Genomic DNA, 25,915 nt, shown 5'->3' with positions numbered 1-25,915 from the left:
AAGCCACTTCTGGCGGTTTCAATGAAGAAAAAGCACTTGAAATGGGCCAAGGACAAGAAGAATTGGATATCAGAGGACTGGTACAGGGTGGTGTTCTCAGATGAATCTAATTGGAATCTTATTGGATCTGATGGGAAGACCACAGTTCGCCGTAGAAGTGGAGGATGTTTTCACGCAAGTTGTGTTTCGCGACCGCGAAGCATTCCCCGTATGTCATGATATGGGGGTGCATTACAGGATATGGAATGGGGGTGCTAGAGTTCGTCCGAGGGTCCATGAATGCCATCCAATACGAAAACACGATACGGGAACGTGTTTTACCCACCATCGAAGCACTCACAGAATCCGTCGCTGAACCAATATTTCAGGACGAATCTTTACCTTGTCATCGAGCTCGTTCTGTAAGTTATCTAACCGTTTTTCTATCTTTAATTTGTTTTTTTATGTGGTAAATATCATCGACTTGTTTTAGATAACCAATTATAATGAAAGTTTGGGAATTAAATCCCTTACCTGGCCCGGGAACAGTCCAGACCTGAACATTATCGAAAATTTATGGGCGATTTTGAAGAGGAAAGTAAGAGCCCGCAATCCAAAAACACTTCAGGAGCTCGTAAACATAATAACGGAGACATGGGAAAAGGATATTTCCCCAGATGTTATAAAAAAATTGTTTTATTCTATGCCCAGAAGAATTGAGGCAGTAATGAAAAACAAAGGGGGAATTACTAAATATTAAGCTTTATTTTATTTATATATTATTGTTTTATGTATATATTATTAATAGGAAACATTTAAAAAATTTATACCGTGAAAACCGCTTTAAATTAAATTAAAAACGCCCGAAGAACTGCCAATACTTTTTTCCCAACTTTGTCCATTTCGTAAATAATTCCAATATCTCAATAAATACATCAATATAATTAATTATTTGTCTTGTTTTATTATCTTAATGATCCTAGTCATGATTTCAGAAACTTTTAAATCAAAAATATTGCGATATAAACGAATAAAATGAAATTTTGCTACTGCGTACCTATTTTTGTCGCTCACTGTACACACCACAAAAGAAATAGATCAGATTTGTAAGGTTTGAATAAATATAATCAATGATTATATTTATTCAATTACAGAGAAGCAATAATTAGAAATTGTATAGGTAAAATAATATTGTAGCATTTGAATTTCTATACAAATGTTTTCTTTGAAATCAACATCCATATACACGCTACTTCAGTATTCTCAGAAGTGCAAATTGGAAACTGAAAGGTCTAACAAACGTAGTGGCTGATCAATCTAGCAATTTCTTAGAATTATTTGCTTGCCGAACAGTCATCTTGCGAAATCCATTGTGGTCTTGATTGTATGAGCAGTAGCCATTATTGAAAGCACATTTTAAAAAAACTTTCCACTATAAAATTTAAATTCACACTATTTACGAAATGGATCAGATTTATAAGGTGCTTATATTGACCCCAGTAATTTTTAATCAAAATACAGCTTTCCTCGATACAAATGGGTTCAATATATATCTTATTAATCATTTTATACATCAACAAAAAAAAATTTAGTCCTATATCATGTTTTTGACTATTTTTGTATAAAAATAACGACAAAGGTCGACATGCAAACGTACATAGGTAAAGCCAGCAGGCGACTGCATGACTCTATACCACGCGCCAAAAGCGACGAAAACAATAGCTTACGAAAATATAGCTGTCTCTTTCTCTCGCATTGATTCATCGATCAACAAGAATATGCAAGCGAACAGTCAAAAACATGACTGATTATCGCTACTGACTTTGGATCATACTTTGGAACGTAGAAATGTATAGATGTACCCCTTTTCTAAATCATACAAAATCTATTAAAATAAATTTCTTGTAGTTCATTCTAGGAATACAAGAAATATAGGGTGTATAGCTTTGAAAACCATATAGCTATTACGAAAAACGTAAAAATTGGGGCACTTGCATACCCCACTTCGGCGAGGAAGGGTTTAATTTACTTGTAAATATAAATTGCATTTTATTTATTTATTTAATATACTTGGGGAAAGCCGATAGACCCAAGGGGTTTGATCAAACATATTTTAACAAATTATACATATATGCAAATAAAATGAGAAAAATTAAAATATATAAAAAAAACAATATTAAAATAAAAATAAGAGAGCAAAAAAAAATATAAAAAAAAAAAAACAGAAATACGATTTTGGGAAAGAATAATTACAGAAATCCTTATTCTTAAAAATATTAAAGTTATCAGAGGTTACTATATCATTGGCAAGACTATTCTAAACTGAAACCACTCTCTTTGAAAAGAATGAATCTCTGATCAATTTATTAGATTTTTCTTTTTGGAGTCTAAGCGAGTGACCTCTGAGGTGAGTGTTTACGTTGAATGTAATAAGATTAGACATATGACAATTATAGTGATTATTAAGACTTCGATTTAGTCACCTCTAGTTGTTCTCGTCTCCAATGTAGTGATATTCATACTTTTCAATCTTTCGTTATAAGAAAGTGATTTGAGTTCAGAAGGAATCTTTGTAATTCTCCTTTGAACCCTTTCAATACATGTAATATCCTTTTTAAAATGAGGATTCCATATGTTAAAAGCTTATTCTAGTCTAGGTTTGATGAAATTAGGTCTGATGCATTTGTATCACAATTTAAAACTATGTAGATGTATCAAAAATGGCGACTAATCTATGCGATGACCTATTAGTGTTGATGCAACACTTAGTTACCTAGCCAAAACCCAGCTCACCACCCTCTGCAAATAAGTTTTATCTCAAAAAAGCTATCGTCTCCTCAGATGTTACTCTGAAATTTGGCCCATCCTGTACATCTCTTCTGGTCGAGCACCCGAAATCAGACTCATTAGTTACGGCCGCTCTAAATTAAGCCGTCAATTACTCAGCTCACTCAGCTACAATTTCCCAAGACGGGTAGGCTTTTTATTAATTGTAATGTTTTGCGCGAGTATTTTTTACGTTGCAAATTAAATGTTGATGATGTTCCGTCGGGCAACGGCAGCTGTAGCCAAACGATCGCGACGATTGTGCACGTCCCTGTTTTACGATCTCTTAACCGCCGCTTGTACACCGAATGATAAAATTTTATCTCGCCGCCTTATGGTCGCAAGTTTTTCCCAAAGACGTTGTCGGAAAATTATGGTTTTCAATTTGTCAAGCGGAATGATCTTTTTTTCGCCCCCTTTACCAGCCGTTAAAAACCATTAGAGCGCATTCCTTCATCTGTCCACTCGGCCATTTGTCTCCTGGTTGGGGTTCTCTCCTCCGAATCTGTGTGAAATACGTTGCGAATTAGCTGGATGAAATCGGCGTTGTTCGATCGGAATTGACGATCTCTGATTTAATTCAATTTGGCGCGTCGACAATTAGTAAGAGTGATTCAGATTTCGTTTATCGTCCCCTAGTCGGAATACAAGCACAAACATTTTCAACTGACTGTTATATTTCAAGATTGTTTACAGACGCAGTTATTCCTAGTGGATTTAAGGCTCTTGAACATTTTTAACATCCTCAAATTTATGAAGCAAACTCGATCTGAATAAACGCAATAAATTATTCCTACTATATTCTACTGTTAATAAAATTTTGGTCACCGTCACACTTTTTACACCATTGTATTGTTTTTTGTTCCTATTACGTGTATCAAAAATCGTATTATATTACAAGTAGCAATTTTAAAAGTTTGCATTTAATTATATATATCGTACAAAAAATGTAGAATATATAATTTTGAAAGAGACTTTGTATGTAACTGTTGTTAGTTCGTAGAAAAACAAATAAATATTCAAATTAATTTAAATAAAATAAAACTATTCAACTAAATTTAATAAAATGTTTACTATTAGATTTGGCCGTGTTTAAGCGGTTTATATTACAAATACCGAGTGAAATCGGGTAAAAACACTAGTCTAATATATATGTAATTTCGAAAGACACTTTGTGTGTAATTATTGTTGGTTCGTAGAAAAACAAATGAATATTCAAATAAATTTAAATAAAATAAAACTATTCAAATAATTTTAAATGAAATAGAACTATTCAACTAAATTTAATAAAATGTTTATTATTAGATTGGCCATGTTTAAGCGGTTTATATTACAAATACCGAGCGAAACCGGGTAAAAATACTAGTCTAATATATATGTAATTTCGAAAGAGGCTTTGTATGTAAGGTTTGTTGGAAACATCGAAAACAAATCAAAGTTTCTTTTTTTTTTCGATTCAAATAAATTTAATGAAAAAACTAATGAATGTTTACTATTAGATTGTTTTGCCTTGTTTAGCTGTTTATATTACAAATACCAAGCAAATCCAGGTAAAACCACTAGTATTAAATAAAAGCTTAAGTGTTTACAATTTTGAATGTGTGATGAATCTTGCAAATCATCTTCCATTTTTGCCTACATAATTTATGTTCCACATATGTACGTACATATATTCCATTAGTTCATCGACCCAACATTTTGAAGCTTTCTATTGTATCCTCTTGAATGCCATTAGAGCACTTCTTCAGACCATCGGCCTTCCAGTCTAATCAATCTTTCCGTTTTTTTTCATATCTTCTAGCTCAGTATGTAATACTTCAAATATTACACCCAAGTGTCGATATTTCAATATTTTCTTTTTCTAATACATATTCTATCATTGTCTTCTGAATATGCCAATTTCCACATCCATATGCTAACAATATAAAGCTTTCGTTATCAAAAGCTTCTAACGAATCTCATCTTGATACGTTTTATTTGCAGTCATACTCACTCATACCATTTCTCTTACATCCATGTAAATACCCACCAAGCAGGATTTTCTTTCAAAAGCATTTGTTCATTCATCTAAAAGTCCTTTCATATATACCTCACAAAAGGCTGACCACATTGATAAAAAGCTTCTTCAATTATGCCAGCATGTTATAAGACTGGATCTGTTCATCTGGACAGAACTAAATCTCTTCCTAACAACCAGCTATATTCATATTTTTCAATCTTATTTCTTTGTTTTTATTTTGTGTGCATATTTTTTACTTGATTTTTATTATTTTTTTATGATGTTTTTTTTTTTATTTATGATTTTTATTATTTTCTTATGTTTTTTTTTATTTATGATTTTTATTATTTTTTTTATGATGTTTTTTTTTGTAATTTTTATGATTTTTATTATTTGTATTAAAATCACATTGACGCTTTGGGGCAACCTGTCAAGTCTCTGTGGTATTGATTTTTTTTAAATAAAATAAAAAAAAATATGAAGATAATACCATAATAATAAGATGGCAGCTAGGAATGCCAAATTACTCCACTTTTTACTTAGGTAAGAATACTACCACTATAATACTACACGAATAAGACCACCTACTTAGGTAAGAATAGATACAAGAAACTTTTAAGACTAGCTTTCAACTCAAACAATGAATCCTTGCCCAAGCAGGTACTTCTACTACTCGAATACTTAAAAAGTCGAGTAATTTGGCATCCCTAGCTGCAGCGTGTCGCAGATGTTTGTTGAAGGGCACGTACCTCACTTTGAGGCCATTCTGAGGATGAGAGCGGCCTCCCTACGTTGTCGTGTCTCTGTATCGTCAAATAATATTCTCGCTGCCGCGAATTATCACTTCCGTTCATCATATCATACATTATTTGTCAGTTGATTAATTATTTATTTATTTATTATTATTATTATAGTTATTTAATCATTTGTTTTATCTATATATTGTTTAAATGAACGATAGGTGTTACAATATTCTCCCCATCGTTTAGAATAAAATAATATTAAATTATTATTATTATTATCAATACATAGAAGTTATATATTTTTTTTTGTTTACATAAAAATAAGTTTTCAATCCAACGAGCTTGCCGTGAAAATTCGCAATTAAGGAGTATCATTGATCGATACAGCTCATCGGCATTTATCTCTTAATAGACTTTTCCGTAGGGTCCCCCCCGGGAATGCGCCAAGAATTAGAGCGGTCCAGTTGGCATTTTTTTCGGTCGGCTGATATATGACCTCTCACCCCCTTCTTCTCCCCACCACTCGGCCTTGTCGCGCCCCAAGTCCATGGGGAATTCCCGCGACCGATATATTTTTAACGACGGTTGGTCACCCCCGAAAATAAAACGCTTAGTGTGCTCGTTCCACCTCCCCCTCCCTCCCGTTTCCGGTTTAATCATCTCGCATCAATCACTCACCAATACTGGGATTGTCTTATCGGAGGCTCGGCCATTTGTTCCCCGCGGATTTATCTCGCAGGCGTTTCCTCCCCGCCCACCCCGTCCGTGTCCCACGGTAAACACTCAAAATGAAAATGTAGGGCGAACTACCCCCGCCCGCGTGATATACCTATATGTGGAACAGTTGGGACGCGCCATTCGTCCCGTGTGTATATATCGGAATTCCCCTATTGTGAACCGGGGATATATTGAAAAATTTAAAGGCACACTGCTCCACAAGCATACTTTGTCCTCAGCGACGATTGCCGAAAAATTCATGTTTCTGTGGCCCCCTTTCTTTTGGCATATTAGACATATGTATGTACATATTAAACTGCATCAAATTTTTGTCTATGAATATTGTTTTATTAGCGTCCATTTTATCTTTATTTTATTTCAATATTGTGACTATATACGGTTGAGACATACTAGAGTATAAAACTTTACGAGGATTATGCTAAGGTTATGATTAGAGTTCCCACATTGTATTTGTAAAATCAATTATTCGAACATCGAATATAAAATTGGTTAAAATATTCTAATAATTGAATATTCTAATCAGCAACTAGCAGCATACATAGATCAATGTTTAGCGTGTAATTTATTTATTTTATTGTTACAAATCAATATACACTCGCCATTACAGATTTGCTCCAATGCGACGGGTGAACGTTAACGAAATACAGAATACATAAACAATCAGAAATCAGAAATACAGTAATACATACATATACAATCAGAATATATAGCATATAACAATTAATCAGAAATAATAATCATAGAGACATCTATGGATTATTTTTAGATTTTTTTTTGTATACAATTTTTATACATATAATAAATACGAAATTATAGAGATGTCTATAGAGATATCTATAGATTTCAGATTACTGTGTATAATTATTACAAATTATACACAGGCAGATTTTTTGACAACAGGATTAGACCTAATTTTCAGGAACCGTTTCAGCAATGATCAGATAAAATTGCAAACTCTGATAGAGAAACGATCGATTTGGAGTCACAAAACCCCCAAATCTAACCAGCAGTGGTGAGGACTTGAACCTTTGACCTCAGTGGTGCTAAATATATACGCTTCCACTAAGCCAAACTGCTGGCGTATAATGTTTTCAACTAAGTGGTAGTGGGTTCAATCACTGGCCTGGCTGGCCAGACGTTTAATATGTGAATCTTTATTTGATTTCATTGAAACGGTTCCAAAAAAGTCACAACCTTATCCTATTTGTTGCAAAATTAGAGTTTTGAGCATCTCGAATTTGCTGGTTTATAATTTTTTTCTATTAAATTTAACGTCACGGATTCCAAAACCCAAACCTTACATATGATATATATGTACATATACAAAATCTCTTTCGAAATTATATATTACTAGTGGTTTTACCCGGCTTCGCTCGGTATTTGTAATATACATACATAAACCGCTTAAATATGGCTAATTTAAAAGTAAACATTTGATTAAATGAATGTATTTGAATAGTTTCATTTTATTTAAATTTATTTGAATATTCATTTGCTGCTTTTAGCAAACTGAACGTCACGGATTCTACATGCAAAGTCTCTTTCGAAATTATATATTAGATTGATATTAATGGAAATTAAAAATTGTAGACGATAAAAGTAATTGTCAAAACCATGTTATGGACAGCAAAATTATTAAAGACCTTGCGTTGAATTATATTGTAATAATATTATATAGTTTAATAAGAAATAATATATTATAATAATATATTATAAAAGTAATTGTCAACGTCATGTTATGGACAGCAAAACTTACAGTAATATTAATAAAGACCTTAGATTAGAAACAAATATTTTGTCAATGGGGCTTGTAATCGGCGAATTGTTTTCTTCAGCCATAAAATGTTAGACGACCAAATTTTCCACGTCAAATTTATTTTCCGTTTATGTTTGTTGCAAATTAATATTTGACACTCCTCCATTGTATCGTTAGCTACGAAATGGTTGACGTCAACGCGATTAACTTTTTCAATTTACCCACGGCAATGCTTTCACGAATTTTCAATCACTTATTTTAATTAGGGTTTTTCGCTCTTCACATTTTCAATATTCATCATTTAATTTCCTTGCTTTTAATCACGTATGTATATTTTTGAATGTCTAACATATTGCGTTGTTTTAAAATATACAGTCGAATAAAATTTAACCATTTACACTCCCATCTGAGATCTACATACTATACGTCTTCATTATAAACTGTCACAGTAACTTACACGGTTGAGTGAATACACACACACACACACACACACTGGTGCTCGCATACATCATAGATAATGGCAGGGAAAACCTGATGGTTTTTCCTTTTTGCGAGACTTTGTTTTTATTTAGAACGCGGCCAATAAATCTCGTTATATTGAAATTTTCAGCAGTCGAAAGTTCGCCCGAACAACGCGGTAAGGAGCCAACTGAAAAACAATGTGGCCTTTCGCAAAGTTTTCGCACTTTTAGAAGACGTTACACTTTTATTGCCGGTTTGTTACCATCCACTCCCTTTTTCCTCCCCATCTTGTTAGAGCCACTTTCTCAAATAATAAGCATTCTATTAAGAAAATCCAATTGAATTTTTTTACATTTTAGATTATTTATAAAATCTATTATTATATTGAAGTTTAGCTTCTAACGTAACGAAGTGTTGTATCAACCGAATTATGTACACAGTGCTAGTGGTTTTACCCGGCTTTGCTCGGTATTTATGATATAAACCGCTTGATTTTTAAATGCTCTTTATTATTACTAAATTATGTCCAAAGTACATCTTATATCTATTTTAATAGATACTGATCTACTGATCATTTCCTATTTTACAATTTTAATTTAATTTTGTTAGTAATCATAGTATTATATTATTCTAATGTTAATATACAGCATAATAGGAAAAAATGCTCAAAAACCTACATATACAATTCTTATAAATTCTCATAATATAATACATCTAATACATAATATTAATTAAAGACTCTGAAGTCGATGACCTGAAGCAGATTATGCATAACATCTCTTATTATATTGAAGTTAATACATATCAATTAATATCCATAGAGAAATCTATGGTCAAATTTGTAAATTTGCATCATTTTTTAAACAATTCAGCGAAATTCATACATATCAATTAACATTTTAGGATAAATATGTAAATTTGCAGCATTTTATACAATTCAGCGAAATCCAAGATTGCTGAAAACTCGAGATAACATATAACTTTATTTTATATAACACTAGTTGTTTTACCCGGCTTCACTCAGAATTTGTAATATAAACAGCGTAAACATGGCGAATCTCATTGTAAATATTGATTGGTTTTTTTTTTTTAATTTATGTGAATTGAAAAAAAATAATATTCAACCAATGGAATCGTCGTCATAGATACTTTGACATTTTTTCGACGTTCACAACCAAAAATACTTACATACAAACTTACAAAGTTTCTTTCGAAATTATATATTAGATATAGGTATATGTAACTTTATTTTAATTCGTATATGAATTCTTTTCCGAAACCACCCCTTGAAATCAACGAGCACAACACTAGTAGTATATAGAAATCGTTCAGAAAAATATCGCAAAGTGCAATATTTCATTTTCGTGTGATCGGAAGCCGAAGTACGTTCGAAAGTGATTATTTTCGGGCGATTTGGTACTCGTGTGTGTATTTCACATATTGGACCCCAAGATAGGTCGCCGCAGTATAGGGGTTATCCCCTTAAAACAGTCCGCCCTTATCGGCCATACGACCCATGCGGAAATAACGCACGTTTCTAGCTTATTTCACGCCAATAATATACCAATAAGTCACGGCCGATACAAGTTTAATGTGGAATTAGTGTATCCGTGCATGCGACGAATTTTTCCCCCATTAAAATATATTAAAATGTTAAACCAAAAGCTAATCTTGAATATTTTCATGGTATGGAAAATAATTACGGATATCGGAAGTAATCTTGTGCGTACGTAACGAACTCAATCTTTGACCTTTTTGCTCGTTTTTATTTTATTTTCTACGTTTCTTCGGTTTTAATTCTTGATATATGAATCGTTTGGGATGTTTGTTTTTTCCGAAAGCCCCTTGGATAATTAATTTTTCCTCGTTACTGCGTGACTAGCGTTTCACGTTTTGGAGAAAATCCCTCGGTCGTATTATTACTTATTTTCATTCAAAATAAATATATTTATATACTTATTCAAATATATTTTCGTTACTCTTGTATGCAAAAACGTACAAAATATGTACATGTGTATATTGAAAGCATTGGCTGAAAGTATGTGAGCATAAATTAGAATACCAAAATGAAAATGGATCTATCTCAGAACGTTAAAGCTATTTGGAAATCGAAACTAGAACTAAACTCGTAAATCAAACGACGTTGAAACTGTTAGAATTTTATTTTTGGCTTCCGATCCAACGTACCTCTGACAATAATTCAACCCAATTAGGCGAATAAACCGTTACGTTGTTTTTTCTCTCTTTAACAAGTGCTTTCTTTTTGACGTATCCCAAATTTTGGAATGTTTATTTTATGACCGGCATTTTTTTGCTTTCTTCCCATTCGACGCAAATCATTAAATTTCTGTCAAACATAGAATAAATTGTATACATACTTGTACGCGTCAGTAATATTCACATTTTTATTTTCATTTCGTCTTTTCAAATAATCATAATTGATTGTTTTTTTTCAAATACATTGCCTGTTTTTCATTCCAACCAATTAAATTTTGTATTGTTGCTCTCAATTTTATTATAATATATTTATAGTACATGTGGTTACATAGATAGTTAGTTAGTTCGAAGTGTCGTTACATTCAATTCAACTTTTGAAATGTGTTTCGCAATTTACGCATTACAAAGTCCATTGCAATTTGGTAATTAGTCGAAAACTCGCCGCGAGCTTTTCACGTCCCTGAAAATTATTTTGTTGAAAACTTTTCACATCGAGCTGTGGGCTGCGGTGAACCTTTTAATTTCGAGCCCGTCGCCTAGTTTGAACGCGCAGCCTCTTTTCAGCGGTTAATCTCGGCGGAAATTTGTCGGGAAATGCATTTTCGCCGCTAAGTATTTTCCGCGTTTCGCCCACCGCAACTTCCATTTCATTTCCACTTAAATTGACGCACGCCCCAACATTGTGACAATTTTCCATTTTCCGGCGGACACACTATTAGCCTGAAATTCGAACTCCCAACCAACCATGTCGCAATGCGAATTTTTTCTTTTCCATTTATTTAAAAACATTTCCACCCCAATTTTATATAAAAAGCCACATCGCAGCTCACCAGTTACACAATTGTTTGCCAGTTGACAGATTATGGATTTAAATCCTAACTGATTTTCATGATAGCTACTTACATATATGTATGCATGTCTATTGTTAGTGGTGAAAACATGCACCAGTGAAAATTCAATCAACATAAAAAATCAGAACCAGAAGACAAATGCTAAACTATTGAAGATTAAAAAAAACCTTTCACAAAACAACTTCAGTAGATTAAAAATAGTACATCTATGTATGGAAATGTTCATGAGTAATATACTAAACCAAATAAGATAAAAACAAGAATCAAAATTATATTAAAACAAGACGAAAATACGTTTATTTTAATAGAGCTTTAGCTTGCAGTAAAATTATTAATTCAATTGATAGAATCTCTATGTTTTTGTGAGAGATATCATTTTGGAGTCTGGTGATAGTATGACCTCTCGGATGAGGCTTTTTGCTAAACCTTATAATGCATTTTAGTGGTTATTTATAATTTTATACGCTTCTACTGGGTGGTCTCTCATTCTTCCTGTCTCCAATTTGGAGAGGCTCATTATTTTCAATCGCATATCATACGAAAACGATTTAAGTTCGGACTGAATTTTTTAAATTCTTCTTCAAACCCTTTTAATACATATCCTTTTTTTAATGAGAGTTCCAAATAGTAAATTCGCGTCTGATATAGATTTTATAAATGTTGGCTTATTATAAAGACATACATCGATCGGTTGTCATTCCGACTATGTGGGATTGTAGCATGACTTAGAATTACTATCTGAATGGTCTTTAAATAATAATCTACCATTCAGCTTGACTAAATGCCATGTTATTTCCGTCTCAAGGTCTCTTTCCCCTATTGAGTTTGCTTATAGCTTTCGGAACTATCAGTTAACACGAACTGACTCAACTGTATATCTTGGTATACTGTTTAGGAGTGACTTCAAATTTTCGACTCATATTTCTGATGTGTGCTGTAGGACTACCAAAATGCTTGGATTTGTTTTGCGCAATTCTCACTACTTCCAAGATCCAAGTATAATGGTATTACTTTATTGTTCGCTTGTCCGGAGCATATTGGAGTTTGGGTCTGCAATTTCGAGTCCCACTGAAATTAAATTCTCTCTCTTGATAGAAAGAGTTCAAAACAAATTTCTTAGATGCCTTTATATGAAGAAATATAAATATTGACCCTATTTATTTCCCACTGCCTTTTTACAAGGTATGCTAGGCTTTGACTCACTATCTTTGAGAAGAATTATTGCCATTTCCAAATATTTCTTTGGAGTATTAAAGGGAAGAATCGACAACCCTTCGATTTTATTGGAATTTAAATTCTCGGCGCCTGAATGCGGTAGAGCTTTGCGTCATCATTTACTTTTCCAACCTATTCCTGCGAAAACGTCTGCTTTCTATAAGTCGTCTCTTGTAAAGGCTATCCGGTTCCTTAATGTGTGATTGATGGGCATTTGGACCTGTTCAATTGTCATTTTGATGAGCTGGTTAGTTTTTTGAGACTGAACACGAGACTTTTTGAATGAGATGAATGATTGAAATTTTTATTTTGTTATTTTCTTTTATTTTGTTTTGTAAAACTGGTGGCAACCTGTCAAGTCACACTGGTCATTTTATTGTTATTATTATTAAATAATATTAATTAAAAAATAAATAAATAAGAGAATGACTTTTATTAATGACTACAAGTATTATATATGCGTTGACCATTCAGATCGCAAGGGGTTAAAACTCCAAGATCAGATCAATTTTGAATATATACATACTTCATATGTATGTATGGACATATGTCAAATCGGAAATACTTACGTCTAAATTAAATAATTTAAATTCTTCACAGTCGAGTCGAGAAATTTAAATTCGTAAAAGATGAAGACGTACGTTAGCCACGTGGAATGAATGGCACGCAAGTAACGAAGGCTCGATTCTTCCATTTGTAACAACGCAACGTCAAACGCTGTATGTGCTGCTCAAACAAAAAGAAAAGATTTTATTATCCAGCCGGTGTTCCGAGAGACCCGGACCTAACGAAGCGGAAAATTGTATTCTTTGAGATGTGACTTGTACGACAGTTTGGCCGAATAAACTGTCGCCGACATTCGGCTGTTACTCAGTTGCTAGAGAAGTCTTCCCAAATTCAACCCCAAAGCGCAAAACAAAGCCTCATAACCCACGAACGTGTACCAAATTTGCGAATGAAAATGCGTCCTTTTAAAAGACCAACTTATAAACTATTTTATATATATGTACGTACGTACATACATACATATGTGGAAAGTTCTCTTGTCCGTGTTTGCCTGCTACACAGTCTTGGTTATCTTAACGAACTGGTTTGAGGAAACTTAACTAGACCATAAAGGCGGCAACAAATTGGGTTATGACGACTTACTGTGTCGGTTCTGTTTACAAATAAGCTCGCACAGACTGAAGCCTAAACAAGGCCCCATTTTGTGCCTAATCAAGTCGCTATCGATTCGAAAGGGACCACATATGGATCAACAATCGACTCGAAACGTATTAATTTGTATGCTAAACGTGTTACAGTATATTTTGTAATATATTCAATTACACGGAAAACCAAACAAATCAACCTACTATTTTTTTTGAATTCACTGTGTATTATTTATTTTTATTTACATACATACATACATAAACGTACATGTAATATTATACCAATTTCGATTTTATTCGATGAAAAATATATTTTTTCTTTATCTATATACATATGTATATGTACGTAGTTACATCTCTGGAGAACTGAGTTTTTTTATGTTTTTCTCAGAAACCTTTCAGTGTATCGAAATGAAATTTCATACGTAAAAGCTTAAGCTTAATTCCATGTTATATATAAAATGTAGTGAGCACTCGTCAACCGAAAGTGGCAGTTTACTTCCGCTTTCAATTTTTCTTCCACTATTTTTTTCGACCCTTTAAATATGTGTGCTCTTCCCGAGAAAATTCAAGTATAGTCCTTGTATCAAAGTGATGAAAATAAAAATAAATCATGAAATTCAATAAACCGGAAGTGGTATTTATTCCTCTTAGAAAAGTCAAAAATGTTGTGATCACACGATTTTTTCTACGCCCCTGAACGTATCAAGCTGAAAATTTATATTTGTATTCTTTATGTACTAACTTAGAGCTGATAAGGTTTTGGTCAGAATTAGTAAGCCGGAAGTATTAATTTATTTTAAAACAACATTTCATTATTTTATTTTGACCTTTTAAATTTTTTTCATCTTCTGGATATTTCATGTGCATTATAAATATAGTGATTTTAAGTAATCAAAAAAATTTGAATTAAATCCGACCGCCGGAAGTAGAACTTTTGGCTTGTGTAAGTTTCCCTACATTTGCGCTCAATTTGTATCGAAAATCCTCTCATAGCCGGTATCTGTGAACGTGTGCGTATGTTTAATTATCAGATTTTGTTTTTTAAGTCATGGGTTGGTCACATCTGAATTTTTGATAAATCATTTATTATTTTTTTATCTTAATATACGAAATTCGAGAGAACCCAATTTCGTATATATTTCTTTGATGTTCATAAATTCGTCTACAATTTTTCGATAACAGAGTTATACAGTATATATTCTAGGTATACTTTTATATACTCAAAAGGAATATATTTTTTATAATACGCCCCTTTAAAGCACCCCTAATAAATTTATTCAAATTTTTCAAGGAATTGATATAAACTCGTCGATAAAGAAAAATGTGTATCTCTTTACAATATACATATAGTACATCTAGTACCCACAAAATTTTTACTTAAGTTCCTCGTATAATATTTATTGTATTTTTAGTATCCGCAGTACACCCTCGTTGAGTAGATATTTATTTAATATGGTTTTCATACAAAATATGTCTATAAACGCGTTTATTCGTCCAGTACGCGTATAAACACATTAAGGTGCTTTCAGAACGCCATTTCCTTGCACATATTATATATATGTACACTCACTTATACACGAGCACAATCTCAGTTTTATTGTATCGGTTTTCCACATATTTTCCGTGCTGTTTACGATCATATTTTATTATTTTTTTCCTCTCGTATGGACCGCTTCCTGCGAGAAAGATCCATCCAAGTTAGTTTTCTATTAACGGCCATATTTCACGTTTTTGTTCCTGATCTATTCTATTCAGTTCGCATCGATACTTTCCCGCACCCTTCGCATCCGGAATTTATAGACAGATTTTCTGTTGTGTTTCTGCTCGGTAATATTATTCAATATCCATTATGTTTATATGGCAAACAGAGATTTTTATTTTATGGTGTGCTCGCGTTTTTGTAATCGGATAGGATTTGTCATCAAATGTTCCTTCGGCTGCCAGAGGCGAATACGAAAGCTCTCCCAGACTCGGAGCTTATTATCATAGAATGTTGCCCACTTAAGGCTTAGTGGACACGACTGGACTTCATTGGAATTTCATGACGACTCGTACAAATGAAATATGACCCCTCTTTTTCCCCAGCCATTACCATAAAACACCGCTATCTTCCACGTATGCGCTTGTATTATGCTCCTCCTTTTTTATGCCAATTTATTTCACAACAAAAAATACCAATATAGATAAGTCATTTTATTTGTTCCATCTTACGAGATTCAACTATTATATATGTGTATGTGTGATACAGATATTCTTAACCCCTTTTTCTACATATACATAGATATGTATTCATAACAAAAATTACCAAAAGTTTTGTGGTCATAAGATATGTAATTCAACTTCCGAGATTGTCATAACTCTTTTTCACAAACCCCTTCTCAAAATCAAAATTTTAAATTCGTTAATTAACATCAAAATGGAAACCGACTATTATATAATATTAACTATTATATTAGTTGTTGTAAACAGAATTAAAACTTCTGTAACTCGCTTAAAATTTAAGGGTTGGCTTGTATTAAGAATTAACAAGACTTCTTGAAACTTTAATGTTAAATCGTATTATATATAGTAAGTTCAATAGAAGTTTCTATGATCAATGAATTTTGTCTTGGGATGAATTATCAATTCATATTTGCCTAAGTTAGCATATTTGATACAGTTTATATCAGAACTAAATGGTCCGCATTTCATATCATCAAGATTGAAATATCATTTATAAAAGCTCTTTATTATTCTATAATTTTACTGATACATCTTTTAAAATAATTCACAAACAAATTCATCTTGTTAAAACTAGTTTAAATAATATTAATAAGTTGATTTTCGACAATCAGTTTTTTTATTGATTTTTAATCGCTTTTATTGTTCATACATCTTCAATCTACATATTTTAAAAGCTACTGATCCATTCATGTGCTTTTAAAATTTCCTAATTTTAATGAGAGTATTTATTTATAATTCATATAAATTTTCATAATACATTTCGTATATGCGTATTATTTTAAACTTAAGACTCTGTAAAGTTGACTATCCAAATCAAATAGTGTTTTAATCATTTGTGTTTATACCTGAAGTTATGTCATTTTGTTGTAATTTATTATTTATTTTAAGTTTTGGACCATTGTGGCATTACAAGAAGAACCTCTTGCGCCACAATGGCCTACATTTAATAAAGATATAAATACAAGTAAAATTAGTAAAAAACAGAAAAATTAAAAAGCAGAAAACATGGTAAAATAAAATAATAATCACCGAGACTATTCTCAAGTTTGTTAATCTATGTATATGTTTATGATTCTTTTATATAACCACGGTTAATTTCATATCTACAGCTAACGAAACGTTATTTTGGAACTATATAAATGGGCATATTATTTTTTAAGCTAATATTTTAAAAGCTACTGATCTATTGATCTATTTATAAAATTTCCTAATTTTAATTTTAGTATTTAAAGCATAACAGGAAAAAGTTCTTAAACCTATTTATTTATAATCCATATAAATGTTCACAATACATTTCGTATATGCGTATTATTTTAAACTTACGACTCTGTAAAGTTGACTATCCAAATCAAATAGTGTTTTAATCATTTGTGTTTATACCTGAAGTTAAGACATCTTGTTGTAATCACCGAGACTGTTCACAAGTTTGTTAATGATTCTTTCATAGAACCACGGTCAATTTCATATCTACAGAAACGCTATTTTGGAACTGTTTAAATGGGCGTGTTATAAATTATTTATTTTGGATCACTTGGTACTTTGAGTGGTTAGCTATTATTCCATACAGATACATATGTAAGTTGATGACTACAGGCTGTGAATCTGTGTTGTAGTACTAACAATTTATTACTATACGATGAATTATTCTGTGTGTGCGCCGACTGAATCGTCTGTGGGGAAATCTTTCACGTGAAAGTACATTATAGTAGTTTGTTTTATATTATTTTCAATAATATGTTGTTGTTTTGTTGCAGCCTCGCGTATTCGATACGAGATCACAAGCGGTAACATAGGCGGAGCTTTCGCCGTCAAGAACATGACGGGCGCCATTTACGTGGCCGGGGCGCTCGACTACGAGACCAGGAAACGGGTGAGTTCACAGACGACCGGAAATCGACCTGATTTACCGCTTTTTTAACAGCCTCAGTGCAGTTGACTCTAACTGCTCCATGAATGCAAATTTACTCCGAAGCCCGGAAAATCGCTCAAGTTTGCGCCGAAGCCGCGCACAGCGCTTTCGATATAACCATACCAAGTGTACCCACGAAGCGGTGAAGCATATTTCAAATTTATATATGTAGTTTTCCCCAGCGATCTTTTATGGTGAAAATTTTAGATTTTCATCTTCAGTATATAATACTTTTCCTAGTAAATATAAGAAATTCATTCAAAATATTACAGATAAAACGCATTTTCCATCATACATGTACTATATGTTTGCATATATATTTGCAATATCATACGAGGATATGGCACTTTAGAACATACCAAGTAATCAACTCTTCTAAATTGAAATGTCGTACTTGAATATTTTTTATTTTTTTATTTTTATTGTTACAAATCAATATACACTCGCCATTACAGATTTGCTCCGATGCGACGGGTGTACGTACACAGAATACATAATAGAACGAAATACAGAATACATAAACAATCAGTAATCAGAAATACAGTAATACATACATATACAATCAGAATATATAGCGTATAACAATTAATCAGAAATAATAATCATAGAGACATCTATGGATTATTTTTAGATTTTTTTTTTTGTATACAATTTTTATACATATAATAAATACGAAATTATAGAGATGTCTATAGAGATATCTATAGATTTCAGATTACTGTATATAATTATTACAAATTATACACAGGCAGATTTTTGTGACAACAGGATTAGATCTAATACCAATTTCCAGGAACCGTTTCAGCAATGATCAGATAAAATTGGCAAATTCCGATAGAGAAACGATCGATTTGGAGTCACAAAACCCCCAAATCTAACCAGCAGTGGCGAGGACCTTTGACCTCAGTGGTGCTAAATATATACGCTACCACTAAGCCAAACTGCTGGCTATATATAAATAAATTATATATAAATCTTATTATTCTTAAATTTAATTGTTTTATTTTTGTACGGATATAAGGTGAATAACTAATATCATCATTTTTTAAATCATTTATCATTGTTGAAATTATATCATTGCCTGTTTTAACTCCAATTCTAATTAGGTGGATTCAACAGACCCACTAGTACGGATTGCAATACCGGTAAATCGGCATAATTTCGCCATTACGTTTTCATCGCGAATTAAATACATATACAGCTATATTATTGCATAATATTACGTAAAAATTGATTTTCATCTTCGGTTTATAATACTTTTTCTAGTAAATATAGGAAATTCATTCAAAATGTCATACTGAAACAGAAACTATTCCATAATTCTGCAAATCTACTTCTATATATCGTCATCATTATTAAATTCTGGGTGACAAGCCTCTCAAACACGCTTTCATTCATCCAGCCGACTCTTCACATTTTAATTACACTGCACTTGCTTCCTTTTCAATTGACTTAAAACACCAGTCGCATTCGAACTTTCAATCGAATCTATTTTAATTTTCAAACGTTTCGAATCCGAGTGCTTTGAATCTTATGCATCAACGTTTTCCATCCGTACGAAACATAAACATAGCCAGCAGTATGGCTCAGTGTTAGTGTGTAGGTTTATGTAGTACTATTATTAATTAATTAATTAATTAATTAATTGCCAATGTCGTGCTCTTCAGCTTCTCGAAATACAGTGATTTATGTAATAAAAATGTTGCATTGTTTGTAATTAATTGTTTAGGAAGGTGCATTGGGGTCTTCCTATCAAGCCTTCCTGGTATATATATATATATATATATATATATATATATATATATATATATATATATATATGTATGTAAAAAAAAAATCAAAAACCTTTTACTGAAATGATATGTATCATAATGCCTTGTAGATTTCCGACCGTTGTAATCACTCTAAGGAAACTTTCTACTTGCACTATCTGTACGATTAACCACTAAGAGGCGTACGGCTCGGATCAAAGGACTTCAAAGTGTATTTCTAGCTCTTTGCCTCGCTGTGAGCTTTGCGAGAGATTTTCTGATTTATCCGAACTTTCTTAGTGCCACTCGGCATTTTTGAAGAGCTGGCTCTCAGAGCGAATGCTACTTCGTCACAGGTAGAGGACGCTGTTGAGCTGTCGCCGTTTTTTGCAATTTTATTATAACGATATTATTATTTTCCATCGAGCTCCTTTCATCCTGCGCGACAGCTTTTCAATTGTCATTCAACGCGGGCTTTGACGGCTTTTTCGTTGTTTCCGAACCAGTCGGAAAAATCATCCCTCGCCTAAGGGCGGCCATTAATCAGGCGTCGATATTTCTCTAGGGGTCATGCGTCATCCTCAGTCACGGTCCAGCTGCTGCCACAATGACGCGACTTTCTATTTAGCGCCGAGGGCTTTTCAATTTAAGAAGTTCGGGAACACACATACTTACATACATATATATATGTAAGTACACATAATCAAGCAGACGAGCTTTTGCACACAGCTCCCAGCTAAAGTTGCCCAGTTTCCGAGCGATTAATTTCGTATCGGAAAACCCGTTTTAATTACACTGTGCGCACATATACATTTCCGCCCAAAAATTCATTTCGAATTCCTGATTTATGTGGTGAGATCGTCGGGGAATGCTTTATCGTTGATTTTTCTTTTCCAAAAAAAAAATAATTAACTTCCATTTAAATTCCTTACAATCGATGATTATATATTTTCACCCACACATACATATATAATACATAGAGAATGCAAAAGGGTAAAGGGAATGCCACAGGGAAGATGGGTAGACGAAATAATGAAAATGAGTGAGATGCGTTTTAGAGAGGCCTTCATCTAACAGTGGATGATGAGCGGCTGTAGATGATGGCCTGATGATGATGATATATAGTACATATGTAGCTTTCGCTTGAGGTGCACTGTATAACTCAGTGGCGTAGCTAGAAATTTTGGGCCTACATTAGGTTTCTCAATCGAATATTCGCCCGATTTTCGAATGAATATTCGAATAATCCATCGAAAATTCGTGAAATATTCATTTACATATACTATTTCGAATGGAATTTTAAAATATCTTAGAATGAAAAAAATTGTACACTTGAGCAATATATGTATGTAGGTAGTCTTTTTTTCTTTCAATAAACCCAAACGACCGTGCCGATAATGCCGTTCTAACAATCTATGGTTATTTCGAAATTTTTTTTCTTATCTATAGTCAAAAAGTTGTAAATAGTACGAGTATTAAAAAGTTGTAAATAGAAAGCATTGAAAGCGGCATTCTTTATATAATATTTGCCAAAATTCACTCTATATGTATATATCGACTGTAAACTTAGTATTGATGTTCTCGGAAATACGGCAAAAAAACGTTAAACGTTTTTTAATACTTCAAAAAGTAGCCGATTACAAAAGTAATTAATTATTAATTAACCATTAATAATTTTAATTAAACAATTTGTTGATTAATTAAAGAAGCCGAAAAAAATACGAATATTCGAATAGTTCATAAATTTATATTGGATATTCGAAAATTGCGAATAATTGAAAACCCTAGGCCCCATATGTACAAAAATTGTAAATTTTAAATGATATAATTGTAACTAACATTTTTCGTGTCGAACAGTGTTATCATATAATGCTTTGGATGACGCCACAAATGTAAAATATCGTAAAAAATATATGATCATTGATGACCTAATTTTAGCTCGATCTCAAAATTGTATTCAAAATGTTCTATTTTAATTTTTGATATTATTTTTTTACATTCAGTGCTTAGAAATGTGGGTCCCTTGTCAAGCTGGGCTCTAATTTTTTGCCCTGATATGAGGTAGTTACGCCACTGGGATAACCTCGTATCTGCTTTTGCAGTTGGACTGGAATTTAGGTTCATATTCGTTAATTACTCGTAACGTCTCCCATGCGGTTCGTACTTTATTATCTGAATCAGTACTTGTATTCTTCATAGTCGTTACTCTTCATTTTCGTAATGACTTTCAATTCGCGCGCCGCAAACATTCCGGCATTGAAAGGGTTAATGCGTCAACCGATCGCTGATGGCCTGCAATTATTCTATTCAGGTTCGGCAATTTACCACCAGACAAGTTTTAACCAAATGAAACCACTCGCAGAATATATCTAATGGGAATGCATTGAATCGCGATAATCCCCAATCAATCGAATTTTATCCAGTTACCAAAAGCCGCACCCGATTCATAAACAACAGACTTTTCAATTTGAGATCAGCTGAAAAGTCACAAAATCCTCGACGTAAATAATACCGATGCTGAAATGGTACACGTTAGCTTAGGATTTCTTGAATATAATAATATCAATGGTTGCATGTGTTACGGGGCTTATTGTAGTTCATCGTTGATACCATTGTTTTGTGCATTTGGTTTGTGAATATTATTAGAATTTACAATATTTGCAATCATCAAATTTGTGTACGGCAGTGTTTGCCATGCTAGCTACATTCGGGTTTAGTTAATTTTCCCAGTCTAATCCTATTGCTTGTTTCTTTTTCTTTTGATGCAGTTTACATGGGTTTTCAATGTAAAATAAATAATGTATTTTAATAAAATAAATCATAGTAAAATAATTAAACAAGTACTATGTATTGTAATAAAATAAATCAATAACAATTTAAATATTTTAGATAAGATCCGTCTTTTTTTTTGTCGGGGGAGATTTATACCTATTTTTGTATATAGGCTTGCACTTATGTACATTACTGCCAGGTTCGCATATAATTTCGGATGGTTGGGAAGCGTACGGAAATATTCCGAATTCCGATAAAAGTGGTTCACCAGGATAATTTCGTGGATCCAAATGATAGTGAAATAAATACGCAAAATGTGGAAAATATGTGGATGCGTGTGAAAAGAAAGATGAAGCGTCAATTTGGCACAAAGCGTGTCCGTTTTGATTCATATTTAGATGCATTTGTATTGAACCACAAACGAATGCGTGTATATTCCATTTGCAATATGTGGAATATTTCCGTACGCTGCCCAACCGTCCGAAAAAACACGCAACCGTGTGTGTGCGTGTTTGTACATGTATAAACATGCATACATGTATGTTTACTTGAAGTGTGCGTGCATTCGCACGGCACATTTCAGGTATTGTTTCCTAACGCATGCGCGCTTTATGTGTTCATGCGTTGTTGTTTATTTTGTACTTGGTTATGTACAGTGTGGTTTTTTTTTTAATAGAACAGTGATGTGCGGTTGTTCTTGTGCGATATTCATGAACAACTGTCTCGTTCTCCGACGAAAGGGTCTCTTAGACTGTATTCGTTGGGGGGGTGGTGGCCTCATGTTGAGGGCTTTAAGGGTCAAATTACTTGACCTTTAAAGCGGGCTTAGTATCCTACTCGTGCACATTAAGTAAGGCTGTACGACAAAAAGAGAGAGAATTTCAGCGCACGCCACTGCACCTAACCATTGGCTATGTAAGATATATGTATGTAATTTCTAATTTATAGTCATTTTAGCGTATCCTAAGAAATGGACGTAGTCCGATGCCAAAAAAAAAATGAACGAAAGAGAAAAGACGTTTCGGCGATGGCAGGTAAAGTAATCATGTTGTACGTGGTAAATCTAATAAGTTGTGGGGTTAGTAATTCCATTAGGGCATTAAAGAAACATCGTCCCTCGCGAGGGCTGCGGGCCTCGCGTGCGACTCTTCTTCTCACGCACCCCACGCCCTGGTGTCGTCGGCTCATCCGGTGATTTATGTCCGCGTTGCGATCTCAATTCGGCCCTGTTTTATCTACGCGTCGGCAGACGCCCTCTCCTCTCGGGGTTGGTCTCCATCCTCTGGAGCAGTCGCTCTTAACCTTTTCAGTGAGCCGCACCCATTTGAAAAATGAGTTTTGGAATCTTTAATTTAAAAAAATACATTTATTGCAAGCTTTTTTTGCTTAGCGCACAGATATGCCACTTGATAGGACACTTTTAAGAGGGCTGGATACCCAAAACATTAATTTTGTTGCCGTACCTTTCTTCGGTATATACATATGTATATTGATTGAATGCGACAATATATACAAGGTGTCTCAAAAGAAAGTTTATATTTAGTGGATCGATTAAAAAAAAGTAAGGCGTGTATCGAAAAAATGTTTATTAATTATTAAAGTACACAATTTGGGAATTTATTTCTTAAAAATAATACCGTCCAAATGTAGACCCTCGCGTTCGTGGCACTCATTTAATCGAACATTAAAATTTCTTATGACGGCTCGGCAGGTGGACTCAGTGATGGCTGCCATTTCGTGACGGATATTTTCTTTCAAATGCGCCAGGGAAGTCGGTTTATTGACGTAAACTTTAGATTTAAGATAACCCCATAGAAAAAAGTCCATAGGGGTTAAATCAGGACTGCGTGGAGGCCAGTTTATGTCACCTCTCCTGGAGATCAATTTGCCTGAGAAAATTTTGCGAACTCGTGGCAGAGACGTATTGGACGTGTGTGACGTTGCTCCGTCCTGCTGGAACCATGTTCTTTGGTTATTGCCAGGAAAGTTTTGCAGTTCAGGCACCAAGAAGTCGTCTAACATCTCCACATAACGCTCTGAATTCAATTATAAATTTTCTTTTGAGACATCCTGTATATCAATATATATATTGAGTGAATGCGACAGTTGCGCCTCGACCTGATAATACCTATTTTAAATCGACAAAATCGAGGTTTCGTATTCCCCAGATTTCTCCTCCGAAACTGGACCAATTTTAAAAAAAAATTTCATCATCAGTATGAGAAAGATATTTTCTGTGTTTCAATTTCCGTATTTTTTTAAAAATAAACCGTTAAATTAGCATAGTAGACTCTTTTCGTGGGTGTAAAAACGAGGTGATTTTATAGATGTTTGGTGGGTCCTAGCTTCTATAAAAAATAAATAATCAACAAAATAAAAAAAGTTGAAACATGCCTATTAGCATATTAAAAAATAATTTCTCTATTTCCATAATTGAGGAAGGGAGAAGTATACTACCTTTGTATGGACAAGGCGCTGGTGTTCAGCTCTCTTAACAAAGGTTTTTGAATTGTTGCGCCACATAATTTTGTGATTGTACCACTGGCATCAAATCGAGCCTTCTTTGACTTCAAGATGTTCAAGAGTATGACCTGCACCTTCACCACCATGCACATTGTTGCAATGTTCTAAAAACTTTGATGGCTTAAGATTGGAGTTTGAAAACATCTTGGAACATAAGATACATTAAGCTCGTTGTATACCATATTTTTCTGTTGTACAAGTGCATCCGTAACCAACATAATCGGTCTACGACCAGTCATAATCGGTCTTTACTACGGTTAAATAATCTAATATATAATTTCGAAAGAAACTTTGCATATATGTATGTATGTATGTATATATTCATATGTGTAATCTTGGTTCATTGGTTCGTATACAACACATTCGATTTTTTTTTTCGATTCATAGGCGCCGATTCGATTTTTTTTCGATTCAGGGGGCGAAGGCCCAGGAGACGAAGGCTCCGGGGGCGAAGCCTCCGAGGGCGAAAGCGCCGGGAGCGAGGGCGCCAGGGAGGCCACCGGATTCTGGTATAATATATAATACATCTAATATATTCGTAAAAAAAACAAAAGAATATTTACTATTAGTTTCGCCATGTTTAAGCTGTTTATATTACAATTACTGACCGAAGCCGGGTAAAAAACTAGTAATTAATAAATAGTAATTAGAAAGAACGTATAAAATAATAATTATATGTACTTCAAAATGTTGCGAGAAAAAATATTACGTTTGTGTGACCATTAAATCCTATTCGGGCTTTAATCACTGAACAATTAAGTATGCATTTGTGTGTAAATAACATTTGCAATCCAACT

General features: G+C 33.3%; 1 protein-coding gene across 1 annotated transcript in view; it reads left to right on the top strand.

Annotated features, from left to right (window-relative positions):
- The window catches only part of CadN (neural cadherin), a 527,291-nt gene that overhangs the window by 477,095 nt on the left and 24,281 nt on the right, over positions 1 to 25,915 (top strand). Inside the window, exon 14 of the mRNA XM_077429937.1 lies at positions 17,918 to 18,033. Within this exon, the coding sequence (XP_077286063.1) occupies positions 17,918 to 18,033 (116 nt within the window). The remainder of the gene's footprint in view (positions 1 to 17,917; positions 18,034 to 25,915) is intronic.

The sequence above is a fragment of the Arctopsyche grandis genome, chromosome 4 (assembly GCF_051622035.1).
Source record: "Arctopsyche grandis isolate Sample6627 chromosome 4, ASM5162203v2, whole genome shotgun sequence".
NCBI classification, from domain to species: domain Eukaryota; kingdom Metazoa; phylum Arthropoda; class Insecta; order Trichoptera; family Hydropsychidae; genus Arctopsyche; species Arctopsyche grandis.
The sequence above is the reverse complement of the archived record's forward strand: the minus strand, read 5'-3'. Positions and strand labels throughout refer to the sequence as shown.